Source organism: Carcharodon carcharias, chromosome 9 (assembly GCF_017639515.1).
Source record: "Carcharodon carcharias isolate sCarCar2 chromosome 9, sCarCar2.pri, whole genome shotgun sequence".
Lineage (NCBI taxonomy): Eukaryota > Metazoa > Chordata > Chondrichthyes > Lamniformes > Lamnidae > Carcharodon > Carcharodon carcharias.
Genome location: NC_054475.1, coordinates 103,052,862 through 103,067,618, shown reverse-complemented (window position 1 = coordinate 103,067,618; position 14,757 = coordinate 103,052,862). Strand labels below are relative to the sequence as shown.

At 41.5% G+C, this 14,757-nt stretch overlaps 1 protein-coding gene across 1 annotated transcript in view; it reads left to right on the top strand.

The window, feature by feature from the left end:
• The window catches only part of mpp1 (membrane palmitoylated protein 1), a 68,037-nt gene that overhangs the window by 29,395 nt on the left and 23,885 nt on the right, over window positions 1-14,757 (top strand). The window contains exons 2-3 of the mRNA XM_041196319.1: window positions 11,121-11,279; window positions 14,170-14,248. Coding sequence (XP_041052253.1) covers window positions 11,121-11,279; window positions 14,170-14,248 — 238 coding nt within the window. The remainder of the gene's footprint in view (window positions 1-11,120; window positions 11,280-14,169; window positions 14,249-14,757) is intronic.

Here is a 14,757-nt window from a genome sequence, read left to right as displayed (position 1 = left end):
TCCCTTGCCAGAGGCCACTTCTTCCCCTTCCCTGCACCCATTGAAAAGCCATCAACATTTGGCTAATCGGGTAGGTGGAGACCTACCCATGGGCCTCCCTAAAAGTGATGTGGTGCTGTCTGTGAAGCCTGGCAATGATGACTACGAGTGCTAACTGAAGCAAGGTAGGCTAACAAGATTTGAAGTCCTGAGCGAAGTGCAGCCTGCCAAGTGCACACCTTATATATGCTGTTGTAAAACATGTAGGTGTGTTTTCTCACCGATGTAGGCGAACAATCTAATGAGCGGGATGAGTCCAGTGGGCTAGCCTTATAATGATATGCTGATGTATTACAATGAGGTTCCTGATGGTGGGGAACGTGGCCCACCATCAACAGGCCAAGTGGACGATCACAAACTGGTTTCACGACATCGTGAAACCAGTTTTGGCCTTCTCACCATGTTATCCGCTCACGCCACCAAACAGGCCCAACGCCAGTGGGAAAGGAAAATTCCAGCCTTTAAGTCGAAGATAGCTTGTTCGTTTGTTAAGTGCTACTGGAGTTGGGGAAGGTATGCAATCTTTGCTGATTTCACTAGTGCAAGTTGTATAATTTTAAGCTTTACTCTTAGTAAAGACAATCCCAAGGAATAAAAACAGAAAATTAGTGAAATACTCAGTAGCTCTGGCAGCATCTGTGGGGAGAGAAACAGAGTTAACAAGTGGAATTTTCCAGGCTGTCATGCTGGTGGGGTCTTCTCCCGCCGATGTGAACGGAGATTTCAATGGCTTACTGGCCCCACCACGGGGAAACACGCCACAGTGGGGCTGAAAAATTCTGGCCAATGTTACTGAAGAAAGGTCCTTGACCTAAAATTTTAACTCTGTTTCCTTCTCCACAGAAGCTGCCAGGCCTGCTGAGTATTTCCAGCATTTTCTGTTTTGATTTCAGATTTCCAACAATCCACATTATTTTGCTTTTGTTTTAGCGTACAGTCCTGAAGAATTATTTATTTTTGATAGCAAAATTGAGTACTTTGGGGAGTCAGTTAGAATTGTGGTCTTTCACTTGTGGTGCCTGGATTCAATTCTAGTCCAGCTTGACAGAACTCTTCCTCTCAGGCTATTCAATGGCAAATGGTTGTAAATAGTTTCAACCTGATTTTATTGAGCACAGTTCCAAATGACAAAACTGCTCATATTTGCTGCAACTTGACACTAAACTGGCAACCTTGCAGATTTAGAAAAACAAAATTGTACTGATGCAGTAGGAGAGGCTTTTCTGAGATGAAGGATAGAGTATGTTATTGGGGCTGAACAGGGGGACATAAGAATGCTTAATGCTAGAGTCTCAGCTTAGAACTGATTCCTTGCAGAGTGTAAATATCCTTACTCACCTTGAGGCACACCAAAACAAAAGACTCCAAATAGTTTTTTTTTTAAATGATTTTCAGTACCTTACTAGAACTAATGCAGCATGTTCTCATCCAAATGTCCCAAATCCTCTTCAATTATACCCTGATAGAGAAGGATGGGTCCAGTTCACCGGTGATGGATAGAACCATCAGAATTAAAAACAAATGTAGCATGAAGCTTCTTTTTAAACCAGGTTTAATTGCTAATGATTTTCCTTTTTAAAAAAATATTCTACTCTTTGCTGTATTGTTGTTGAATAATACATGCTAGCACTTTGGTTCCCCTCCAGATGGTCGTTCTTTATGCTTAACTCCAGACTGTCAGTGTTGGAAAGCTATTTGTCACAGCTACACACAATTCTATACTATCCATTGCATACAGTGGGGAAAGATGCCAGGGGGTGAGATGTGTGACTAGGGCACTGGTTGTGTGTCATGGGATAAATAGAATGACCAAAACACAATGAGTGCAGCCAGGACTCAAGAGTGGGTCAGGACACCATGGTGGTTACAAATGCACAGAGTGAGTGGCAGGAAAAAGGAAATGTGGCCTGGATGTGTGGAACATGGTTAGGGCACAGGGAGACTGACTATGGCATGGGTGAGTGGCCAGGGTTTCAGCTTCTGCTCTGGTTGTGACAGCAACACAGACTAATATCCATATTCCGCCAACATTTATATGGGTAACGCTAGCTAAGCCAGGCATGACCTGCTGACTTGATAGTCCTGATTATGAAAACTTTTAAATGTAAATAATCTAATAAGGTTAGAGAATGGGTAAAATAGCCAGGGCACTGAAAATCAGACATAGGCTTCAGAGATTTTAGAAAGCAAGGCTGACAATTATGTTCCAATCATCACTGGGTACAACATTTCCCATTATGATTCTCAATATCATTTGGCTGAGTGCTAGCAATTGCTATAATGACCAGAGAAAATTATGTTGTTTGCTGCATTAAAACAAGTGAGGATGGAAGATTTGTATTACACTTCAGCAGACAAAATTACAGTGAAAGCACTCTTTGGATGGCAGAAGTTAACAGGCTGTAGCTTTTCACCTGTTTTTCTCCCCTGTTGTCCATTCTTCAGTGCAGCTCTATAGACACTTGTAACCCCCTGATTCTCCCTCAAATGACCAGCCTCCAGATATGAGAACTGACAGGAGACTGGGCAGGATATTTAACTGTGGAGGGTATAGCAGTCAGGACCAATCTCGTTTTATCCAATGTCCAAGCGTGCATGTTCTATCAGGAGTTACTGGATCACGGTGGGTGGGAAAGCAGGCTGACCTTTGAGTAATATTCAGTAAGTAACACTGAGTAACGATCTCCTTTAATTCTGAGTGTTTTTATCCGTCTAACTGTTGGAGATGTTGTTACAATTTGGGAGTAACAGGAGATTGTTTGAAATTGTGCACCTGGTGTTAATACTATTAGATACTTTTGGTAAGTAGCTTGTGCTGTTATCATTAAAGTTAAATAAGTCCCTCTGGGCTCTGCCTGCCTCAGCATTGCTTTTCCTTCCTCCCTGTCAGCAAAGTGCTGACTAGTTTGGTTGCTCTTTAATACTGCAGTAAACCTTGAGACCATGCGTCATATGAGATTTCCAGTCCAGATTATTGTGTAACACAGTTATGCCTATGGAGAATGAAAGCTGACAAGTTGCATTCAGTAATGTTGTATGGTAACACAACCTCTGGCTTATGTTCCCTCAGTTCATATGACAAATTTGCAATTTCCAAACTGATTAAGCTTGACTGACGAATGTTTTGAAGGGGTGGCCTGCCTACAAGTACCACCTATTCAATATCATTGTAGTTAGTTTTTTGACAATCTGTAGCATTACACTGCACCAAAAACCCATAACATGCCCTTGCACAGGGCATAATATTTAAAGGCTGATTTTCTATGTTAGCTGAGTTATTTGTTTTATCAGCAATTACTCAGCATGATTGTTCTGACTGTTTTTCTAGCCCCTCCACTGTCCTTTTCCTTAAAGGCTTTGCCTTATAAAAACATAGGAATAGAAATACACGGTGCGGTGCAACTCCTTGAGTCAGTTCTGCCACGTTGTATCTCAAGTCCATTTCCCTGTCTTCGCTCCATATCCCTTGATACCATTAATAGCTAAAGAGCTCCAGATTTCCACTACCCTTCATGTGAAAGAAGTATTTCCCTATTACATTCCTAAATAGTTGAGCTCTTACTTTAAAATTATGGCCTTTGTTCTGGATGCTTCCCACAAGAGGACTTTGTGCTCAAAGAACCACAATTAACTTTGTCACTTTGTCCCAAACCTTCTCCAGGATGTCAATGTTCTTTCACAGTTCAGATGTCTAAGAATGACGCACAATGGGGAATTTTATCAATTTTGCACATGTGATAGAGGATGTCACCTACTGATGATGGAGGTTGTACAATCATGCACAGAATTTTCTAATGTGCTCTGTTAGTGGATGAGGTTACCTACTGACAATACATATTTAAAGAATAATCCCATATAGTGTATATGACGTTGTCAACATTCCTTACTGAAACAAAATTGTTCTACAGGTATTGGCAGCCTCACTCTATTGTGCCAAGTGGTATTCTTTATGTGAAACCCTGACAGTGAACACTGCAGATCATTTAACCATGGGGAGCATCACAATGGAATCATTGTCATGTTCCAGTATATTATGAACTTTCAGTTAATACTTAACTGAATAAAAGGCTGCAAATGATAGGTGCTCAAGGATCAGCTGACTTATTTTGCTGATTGAAACCACTCCACTGTCTGAAAAGGAATCAAAAGGTACCTTCCAGACTGATGCTGTATCAATACCATTTCTGAAACTAATGTAAAAGGGTAATTTCAAATTGAATGGGTTACTCAAATACAAAGGCACTGGCTGTCTCAAATCCTCAAAATGTCAAATGACAATACAGGATTGTAATCAGCACATCACCCTTTTTTGGAAAAAGGACTTTGAACTTGTGTAATTCACATGATGAGAAGCCATTTAGTTGTCTACATTAAAAATTCAGCAAGAAGTTGCTTGCAGACAGAATTCCACCAAAAGCCACCAAACCTGCCACAGGTCATCCAACTGGTAAAGTAGAGGGTAATATACTGAAAGTGGGAGAAGGATACCACACCCCCCCCCCCCCCACCCAATATGTTGCAACATTGAGTTCACCTGAGAACCAACCTTTGGAAAGTCAACTACAAGAAGTTTTGCAGCTTACTAAGAATCCACTGCTTTACAAGACCTTCATTTCAACTAAAGCATCAACTCATTTAAGAAATTACAGGCCTGCTACAAAATAATTATAAGTTGTAACTGTATTGTTTTACCTTCATTTGTAACTAATCTTTTATGTGGATGACAGTATGTATGATATGAGTGAGTGAAATGTCACATTTTAAACATCCAGGGTAAGTGTGTGATAATAAATAACCTTCTTTATTTTAAAACTCTCAAAAAAGCTTGCTGCTGGGATCATTTAATTGGAACAATCACTTTGAGGGTAAGAAAACACATACCCGATACATACAAGCATATTGATCACAGGCAGTAAAAAGAAACACTTAGGCCTGAATTTTGTGCTCGTCAGGTGTGTGCAATCGGAGAGCCGAGGAGTGGTCTGGAAATGGGCCCCTGACCGCGATCGGCCCCTGTCCGCAATTTCACACTGGCTGGCCAATTAATGGCCAGCCAGTATGAAACGCGCTCTGAGAAAGGCTCAGCACTGCTGGTGGGTGCTGGTGAACGCTTCCACTGAGCTCCCTGAAGGCAGACAGTTGCCTCAGGGAGCTGCAAGCCTCCAAATAAGAAAAGAAAACACAAAAGTGCCACAAAAAATGTCCATACAGCACAATCAAGCATCTAAAAATGCTGTCTCAGGATATTTATTTTTATTTTATATCCTAACAGAGATTTCATCCTGCCCTTGGATGAGGTTTCATCAAAAATGTAAAGGCTGCCTGGCCGATTGGCCCATCCACCAACTGTAAGGTTGGACGGGCCATGAAAAATCGCTTACAATTGTACCGTTAATGAGCTTAGTTGCCCACTTAATTGTCGGCAGGTGCTCTTCCAACCGACACCTGTGCCAGTCAAGCAAAATATTGTGCAATGGCTTCAGGACCCTCGCTTGACATCATCTTGCGTGATTTTACACCCATTCAGGTCAGGCGCGCACCCCCCCATAGAAAGTAAAATTCTGCCCATAAATTGTTTGCGACACTCATTATCCACATCTTTTTCCACAGGAGTCACTAGACAACCCTGAATGTTTTCCTCCCATATTAGCTCTGCTTCTCTACCTCAACCTACCTCTTTGATCAAGATTTTGATCATCTGTCCTAATATGTGGCTCAGGGTCATACTTTGTTTATAATGTCTCTATGTACCTTGAGATGTCTTATTACATAAAGGCATATAAATACAAGTTGTTGTTTTGGTTGAATGTTGCAGTAAGGGGCAAAAATTGGAAAATGTTACAGTGAAGGTAGGGGTATGGAGAATGTGACAGTGAAAGGCAGGGTATTTGGAGTTCACCATAGTGATGGGCAGGAGTCATGGGGCAAAATAGATTGAAGGTCAAGGCACATCGGGCAATACTGAACAAAAAAGTACAGGACGCGTGTTATGACCCCTGTAAAAATGCATAAGATTTTAAGAGATGAATTTCCCAAACGACCCAATAGAAATAACTGAAGGAGAAGATTTCAATTTTCAGACTTGTCACCGTGCCGAGTCCAGTCTTCCAGTGTCTGTCGCCAATCTCTCTACTCCCACCGAGTTTTCCGGATACGATTATCACCGGCAAGGCACACCGTGACAAATCCCCCCCTCTCCTTCAGGTCACAGCAGTCCTGACAAATTAGAATTCCAGAAATTTCTGTATCCAACTACTTTTAACAGTTTAGTTGGGTCTGGTAAAATTGTTTTTCCCATAGAGTTTTGCTCCTGCTCCCCATCATTTCCTACAGAACAGGGAAGACCTATCCCTGGGAGAGTTCTGATTCTCTACTCCCTGGTTCTCAGCAGCAATAAGATTCAATGAGAGGTGCTAGGAACTGCAACCTGACAAATGAGTTTCTATTTGACTTCCTCTCCCTTTTCAACTCTCATCTCCATGGCAACCTGAAGTCACATGGACATGTTTCTGAGGTGTTTACCAGGAATTCACCACCCTCTTTCAGACTATCTGTTTTGCATTAAGTTACCTTTTAAAACATAATTGTATTGCAAAGCTCAGCATTTGTGACAGGTGTGAATTAACAGCGTTACAGTTAGAAGTATGTGTAGATCAGAATGTCAGAGAGTGCTACAGAATATCAAAAGGTGTTACAGTGAGAGGTGCAGGTACATCAGAGTGGTATGTGAGGTAATTTGGACTGCTCCACTAAAATACTTGCAAGATGTCATGAAACTGTGAGTCTACTTAATATCTCATTCTATATAAAAAAAATCAAATAGCATCCTTAATGGCTTCAGAAGCGAAACACATGATTGCAAAGCTGTATCTAAGTGTTGTTGTCTCTGAAGAAGCTATGCATTAGTATATAGAGGAGGCACCACATAAGCCACTGCTTTGAAACAACATTCATACAATGAGTGAACTGACGCACTAAAGTTATGAATGTTGAGATAAAAACAGAAAACACTGGAAAAACTCAGCAGGTCTGGCAGCATCTGTGGAGAGAGGAACACAGTTAGCGTTTTGAATCTGTAGAGTTTCTCTCTCCACAGATCCTGCCAGACCTGTTGAATTTTTTCCAGTATTTTCTGTTTTTATTTCAGATTTCCAGCATCCGCAGTATTTTGCTCTTATGAATGTTGAATTTGAGTTAAAACTGTACTACACTAGAACCCACATGATGCATTATTTGTATAGTGACAGGCCTAAGATATTTCAACCCTCTCGTTTTCCTGTGTAATTACTTAAGTATTTTGTTAGATTTGTGCTGGTACCCAACAGACTCCAGCAAAAGACTCAGGTTCAAGCTGATGCTGAGGTTCTTTGCAGTCATCGTGTCCCACTGCAATGGTCAGTGGATTGCTGCCGTGATACTAAAGCTAATAAGTATTTTCAGTGTGTTAAAGATGTACAGCAAGCCAATGTGGGCGTAAAGAGCATTTGTGTTAATGCAGCAAAGTGATGCTTCATTAATGAATGACATATTTTTGGTTGCTTTTCAGTTATGTGAGAAGATCAACATAACAATGGCCTCCAACATCAGCCACTTTCTCAGTAATGGAGTGCACAATAAAGAGGTTTTATGTTTCACTGAAGTCTTTCTTTAAATCACCTATGGTTTACCTGACAGTGCCAGACAATTTGAATTGTTCAAACTCCACCCCGCACAGCTTTAGTTTACAATTTCACAGGCACCTGAGAACTGCACCAATCATATTTCCATCAGGCTACAGTTTGTGTATTTACAAGGAAAGGGATTAGATTTATGAGAGATCTAATGTCAAAAAGAACCCTTTGGGAGCTCATCAGTAAAAACCTTTGGTGTTGAACTGAGTTAATTGAACTCAGCAGTGGCTTCAGTTGGGGTGCTATAATTGACTTTGCTGCCCTTACGTTAGGAGGAAATCATCCATGTGAGGTCAATTTAACCTAACCTGCCTGGCATGAAGCTGGCAAGAGCAGATCAAATACTTGTTTAATAGCCCAACCGATTTTATTTCAATGAAAAGTAAAATCTATTAGGTGTAAATTGGGTGACTGATCTGATGCCATCAATTTCCCATTAGGGGGATTAGGTTAAAATGACCCACATAGTTTCTGTTCCTGGTCACTATCCAGTGACTATTGCTGGAAGGTGTGCGCGCGTGCGCGCGTGCGTGTGCGTGTGTGTGTGCGTGTGCGTGTGTGTGTGCGTGTGTGTGTGCGTGTGTTCGTGTGTGTGTTCGTGTGTTCGTGTGTGTGTTCGTGTGTTCAATAAGGGAAGGAGAAGAAAAGATCCACCATTCATTTGGTTATACATAACACTGAACAGATAAAAGCCATCCCTGGTGGATGCATGTGTAAGGGTGTTCTGACTCTGACTGCCAATCTTCTTTGAGAATGAGGTACACAGCTACTCCAGCAACACCTGTTTAAAGTGTGTCTTTAAAGCAGCCTGGAGAGATTTTCCTGGTAAAGAGCATTTAGTGTAGAAGCTATTTCAAACTCTCAGTCTGGATTCTGTGAGGGCCCCTTCACTGTCCTCCTGACATAGGCTGTCAAACTGTCATGTAAACCACAGGCAGCAAATGCCCTGCTATCATATCCAAATCAGAAATATCCTGAAACACTAATGAAATTTGATAGTGATGAACTTGCAATGTCATTGATATTTCAAGAGAAATTCAAAAAAGAAATTTGAATCACCTTGCAGTGGTGGCTTGGTAATCAGACCTTGTTTGAGGGCGACTGCTCCTCATGGCCAAGTAACCCCTTCCACGTCATAAACACAAGACTCTAAAACATACTTAATAGGAATGTTTTGCCTAATCATTTCCACTAACACCTGAGATGGGCACCTTTCCCAACTCCTCTTAAAATATCCACTGATTTATTGGGTGTAGATATACATCACTGAGTGTGAAACTGTGTCATAAAACCAGACAAGCTCCAGATTCAATTCAAAGTGATTTCATCTCAGCTGGGGCAGCAGCTGAACTTCCATAATTGGCCTCACTGCCTCTGGGGTGGTGAAGGGAGGGTGAGAATAATCAGCTATTCAATAAAGCCTGCTGGCTGGTGCTTGTATGCTATTGAAGATGGTGTTAGTTCAGACTCAACTGCCAGGTCTCCCGAGATGGAGAAACATGCTGATAGAGATTCCAGGATGATGCATGAAACATGGCTCTGAAGAAGGGGTTACCATCGAAAAGTAAGTCTAGTAAGAGCCAAAAAAATGAGCAGAGATAAAAGGAGGGAAAATGTCTGCTTTCCTAACAGCTGGCAGCTAGACTAGCTTTGGCAAAATATTCAGTTTAAACCTGAGAGCTCATTCTGGTTATCTACAAGATGTTTAACTGGCCTCATTGGATCACCACTTGAAGACTGGAGCTTCAGTTAGTGATGGTCAGAATAACAAGCCACCCTGTTATATTAACATGTTTATGATGATCTGCATGGGACTGCATGAGCCTCTGATTTTGGTGACTGCACTTTTAGATGATAGGACTTAGGGACTGGATAACATAATGAATTGTAACTGTGTCCTTCCACCTTAGGGTGGCTTTGATGAGTCAATTTGAAAAACACTTTACAAAAAAAAATGTAATGGAAAACAAGATGGATTTTTACCTAGGGTAAAGTTTCCAAAAGTCCACTTTAAACTGGTCTAATCCTAAACAGGGTGGGACTACTTCCTGAAGCTGGAGTGATGCCTAATATGTAAACCCGAATTGAAGGCCCTTTGGCTTTGAAATACTGTTTCAGTGTCTCCAAACTAAGTATAGCTGGCAGATTAGAGGGTATACTCAATATTTTATAAAATAATACAATCTTAGAATTGTTTTCGTATGAACCTTAAAAATATTGCGGTGAAATTAGCAGGCAGATGCTTAATATGTTATTTACATTCACATGTCTGCAATTTTAGCAGAGATGCTTATCTATTTAAAATAAACAAGTTAATGTCTGTGTTAAAATAGTGGACAGATAAATGTCATGAATGCATTCGTCTACTATTATCCTCAGGCTTTGATGTATCTTGAACTGGATCTTTTCTGTAATTGTCGTCCTGTCAAAGCCGCCCTCAAAATTGTATTCGGCCTTGGCTAGTACTCTAGCTGAAACCCCGCTTACCTCCCATGAGTGGCTGCTGAAAAAAGGGAAAGGGTTCCTTCAGCTCTGCCCAGCTGTTTTTTCAGAGGGATTTCCAGAACTAAGATCAACTCCTCAGAGTCACTGCAAATGCCCATTGCAGGTTGGATCACATCTCACCTGAAAAACTAAACCAGCTTTGACACCCTTTGCTGATGACACCTGAAAAATTCTCCCAGGTTTATAACCAAATGGAAAATTTCTTATGATGAGCTGTTGGTGATTGGGAATGTAGTACTGCCTAAAGGAGTGGTGAGTGGCTGGCGTAAATCAAAGCTCAAATTTGGAACATTGTTTGCAATGCATTCAGAATCTGCAGGAGCTTTTCTGTTATTTTTGAGATAAATAATGGCGTTCAAGAATGAAAAGGCTTCTGCAACCAACCAAATTTTACGGCAACAGACCTAATGAATAAAGATAATAGGCAAATATGCTGCACACTGCAATGTTCAGAGATGTTACATTGTACAAAATGAGGTCTTATGCACAGTACAACCTGATAAGATATGGCTGCCTTTGACTTGTTAGTAAACTTTTCACTTCATTGCACAAATCTGCTGATAGCTCCATTCAGATATGTAAACATCCCTGTTTTTCATAGATAAATGGAAGGACCAATGTTTTCAGGTAACAATTTGAACCCTCACAGGAATACCTTCCAGCTCTAATATTTAGACAAAAAGTGATCTGCTCAAAATACATTAGGGGAAGAAGGCTTATATATTATAGAAAATTATGGACAGAACAATTGAAAGAAATTAGAAAAAAAGTCCCTCTTTTATTTAAATGGAACATGGATTTCCTACTTTCAGTCTTTTGAGTGTCAGAATTTTGATGTACCTTTTCCTGTGTGAGAATCTATTTTCAGGATTGTATATGTCTAAAATGTTAATTTTATCTTCTTAGGGTTACATGTTGACATACAATAATGCTGCCCAAGAAGTCTACAGCAATGGCAGTGCCAACTCTTCCCCTTACATGAATGGTAACAGTAAAGAACACGAGGCACAAAATGTCAAGAAGATCCAATTGATTACATTCCAGAAAAGTACAAGTGAACCCATGGTACGTCAGCTCTTTGGGAAGGAAAATAATTTATGCTGCTTTTCCAAGATAAACTTCAAATAATTTTTATACAGAGTTCCCCTCCTAAAAGGGAACAATCTCACCCCACAAATGTCACTGACTATCAGATTTCCTGTCTGACACTACTACGGATGAGCCAAATCATTTGCAGCTCCGCATTGAGCCCAGCAAGACCAAAGCCAACTGGCTCAGCCCCCACCAGCTATTCACGTTTTAACACCTGATCCCATCCCCTTCCTGCAGCACCTGGCAATGTACCTCAGTCCCTTGCTTAACTGAGAGCTGAGCTTGCCTTCTCATATTTACTGCGACTATTTAAATGCATCACTGAAACTTTTTTCCCTCCCACTTCATCTCCATTTCTGCTAAAAATGACATCCATGCCTTTATCACCTCCATTTTCAACTTTTCCAATGGTTTCCTGGCTAAACTCTTGAGCAATACCCTGAATTACAATAGTGATTACCCTTGAAAAGTACTTGTTGGCTGTGAAGAACTTTGAGATGTCCTGTGATTGTGAAAGATGCGATATAAATGCAAATTCTTTCTGTAAACTTCAAGTCATTCAGATCAAGGCATCCATATTCTGTTTCACTATCCGTCTCCTTGCCAACTCCCTCTGTCACTCAGCATATCAATTTCTAAATCCTAGTCCTTCTCTTCAAATTCCTCCACAGGCTCCCACCTCCCTATCTTTGCAACCTCCTCTGGCTTTGCATCCTCACCATACCATCCACTCTTCCAGCACTGGTCTATTGTGCAGTCCCTTCCTCTCTCTGCTTTGCCACCAATTGGCAGAGTCTTCAGTCATTTTCCATGTTCTGGAATTTCATTCTTACATGCCTTCATTTCACTGCATCCATCCTACATTAATGTTGCTCCTAAAACATATCTTTCTGATGTTGCTTTTAGCTCCCTTCCCTAATCTCTTCCTGATTTATTCAGTTAAGACCACCCATCGTGAAGTGCCTTGGGATGTTTTGATTTGTTAAAGATGTAAATGTAATTATTGTTGTTGTTAATACACTGACTTTCTGAGGTGGCCTTGTTTCATTTGAAACCGTTGACAGTAATAGACAGGCTATTGGCCATTGGTGGGGAGAACATCACAGAGCAACCTGATCCTGTTCTCAGTCACATACCTACCTACAAGAATCATAGTCAGAGGCCCACATTGTTAACCTTACATAATTGTCTCTCTGCTACTTTGTGAAAAAGGCACCCTGAGTCCTATAGTTACCCTGGCTGAGATCACTTAGAGCACCAAAGCGTAATGGTCAAATCTGGAAACCTTTTGATTTACATGGTTCATGTATGGACTGCTTTAATGAATGGAGTCATCAGCATAGCCCATTGAACATTTAATGTAATGAAATTGAAACTGGGATGCCTATGATTGTTGTTGGAGATATGGTTCAACTAGCTAAAAAGGAGAGCTGCCTATCACATTGGAGAGACAGTGGAGTAACTGTAATGGACTAGTAATAGAAAAACCCGGGTTAATGCTCCAGGGACATGGATTCCAATCCCACTGTGACAACTGGTGGAATTTAAATTTGATTAATAATTCTGGAGTTGAAAGCTAGTTTCCGTAATAATGACCATGAAAGTAACATTGATTGTTGTAAAAACCTATCTGGTTCACTAATGTCCTTTAGGGAAGGAAATCTACCATTCTTATCTGGTTTGGCCTATATATGACTCCAGGTACACAGCAATGTGGTTGAATCTTAACTGACCTCTGAAGTGGCCTAACAAGTCACTTGGCTCAAGGGCAGTTAGGGGTGGGCAACAAATGTAGACCTTGCCAGTGATGCCCACAGCCCATGAAAGAATTAAAAAAAACAGCCCAACTGCTAATACCTCCCTGGTTCTTTTCTTAGGCTGTACATTCAGGCCATCTACAATAAAGGTTTAATTTTAATTCAAGTTGTTAGAAATTGTTCATGTGATATCTTTTAGAAACTTCATTGGTTATAAAATATTTTGCCTTGATCAGGGGGTGGGGTGCAGCAGGATGGGGTCAACCAGGCTTGGGACGTTGAGTGGGGGGGGTGGTCGAGTCAACTGGTACAGGAGGAGGTGGTGACTTTGGTGGGGGAGGGGGGAGAATGGGATCCAGATTAGAGAAGATGGAAGGAATAATTGGGGGGGTCGGGAAGTGGTGATGAGATGGGTTCAATCAGAAGGGCAGCTGGTCATTGAGGTGAGGTAGGGAGGTCAGTAGCCTGAGGACCAAGATCGGAGCTATGTGGAGGGCTTCAGCCCCCCCAGGAGGAGGATTTGGTGTCTGGGAGAGTGGAATGCTTGCCGAGTGGTGGAGGAATTGCAGGATTGTTGGGGGGGTGGGGGAGATTGTTGGGGGAAGAGGGTCAATTTCGGATGCTTCTCAGGCAGGCACCTGCGTTCAGGAGTTGTGTGGAAATGCACGCACCTCCTGAATGTACAAAGTCCTCACCTCGATTAAACAGTTATGTTTCCTGACACTCGAGAACCTGAGCCAATCAAAGTTAAAGTTGAAAACTTGAATAACAGTGAGACTTGCAGTCTCATTGTCATATTAAATGTTGCAACCCGCCTCCTTGGAGTGGGTTAACTGCCCAATCACCTCTGAACCTCAGCTAAAGCTAGAAATAGTTGGGATGGAGGCGGGTTTCGGATGGGAAACAAACTTTTGAGAATTTAACTTCCCACCTGACACAAACCTGCCTGCTTTGTTAGGTTTAAGTTCAGTCTCCCTTCACACTCAGGTACATAGTCCTTAATGTGGTGTAAGAATATTACTTGCTCTTTCTATTTTGCTGCCACTTTGCAGATTCACACACATGCCATTTAGAAAAATGTTTAATTTCACTTTTTGTATCTACAGGGAATTACTCTAAAACTGAATGACAAGGGGCGCTGTGTCATTGGAAGGATCCTGCATGGAGGGATGATTCACAGGCAAGGTGTGAAACCCAAATAGATGCTGCCCTTTCCCCCACCCCCAACAGACTGGTTACATTTCCACCATGTTATATCTGAAACCCAACTGAGATTTTAATATTTCATAATTTTTCGCCTCGTTTTCTTCTCTCCTCTTGCTGTGCAGTTCAGGGTCATGAGCACTGGGTATCCACCAGTACCTCATCTGAATGGCATAGATTCATGGGTTGATCATGACAGTGGGACAGTTAGCTCCACTGTCATTTCTGAGCCTGTCCTCACCTGATCTTCACATAACAGGGCTAGAAGTGGAAATCTTCGTTGATTTTCATTCTCTCTGACTCTGGGTCCATGTTTTTTAACTTACCAGCTCTAGGCCTGAGGTTGACAGCCTGCCTCAACAAAAGCTTCCTCTCCTCTTGGTGCTGCTGAATCTTTAGAGCTGCCTGCCTGATTGGGCCAGCAGCATGAAGAGCCTGCCCACTGTCCTTAATTAGATGGCAGGTCCAGAGGTGGCCACTTAGGAGGCTGC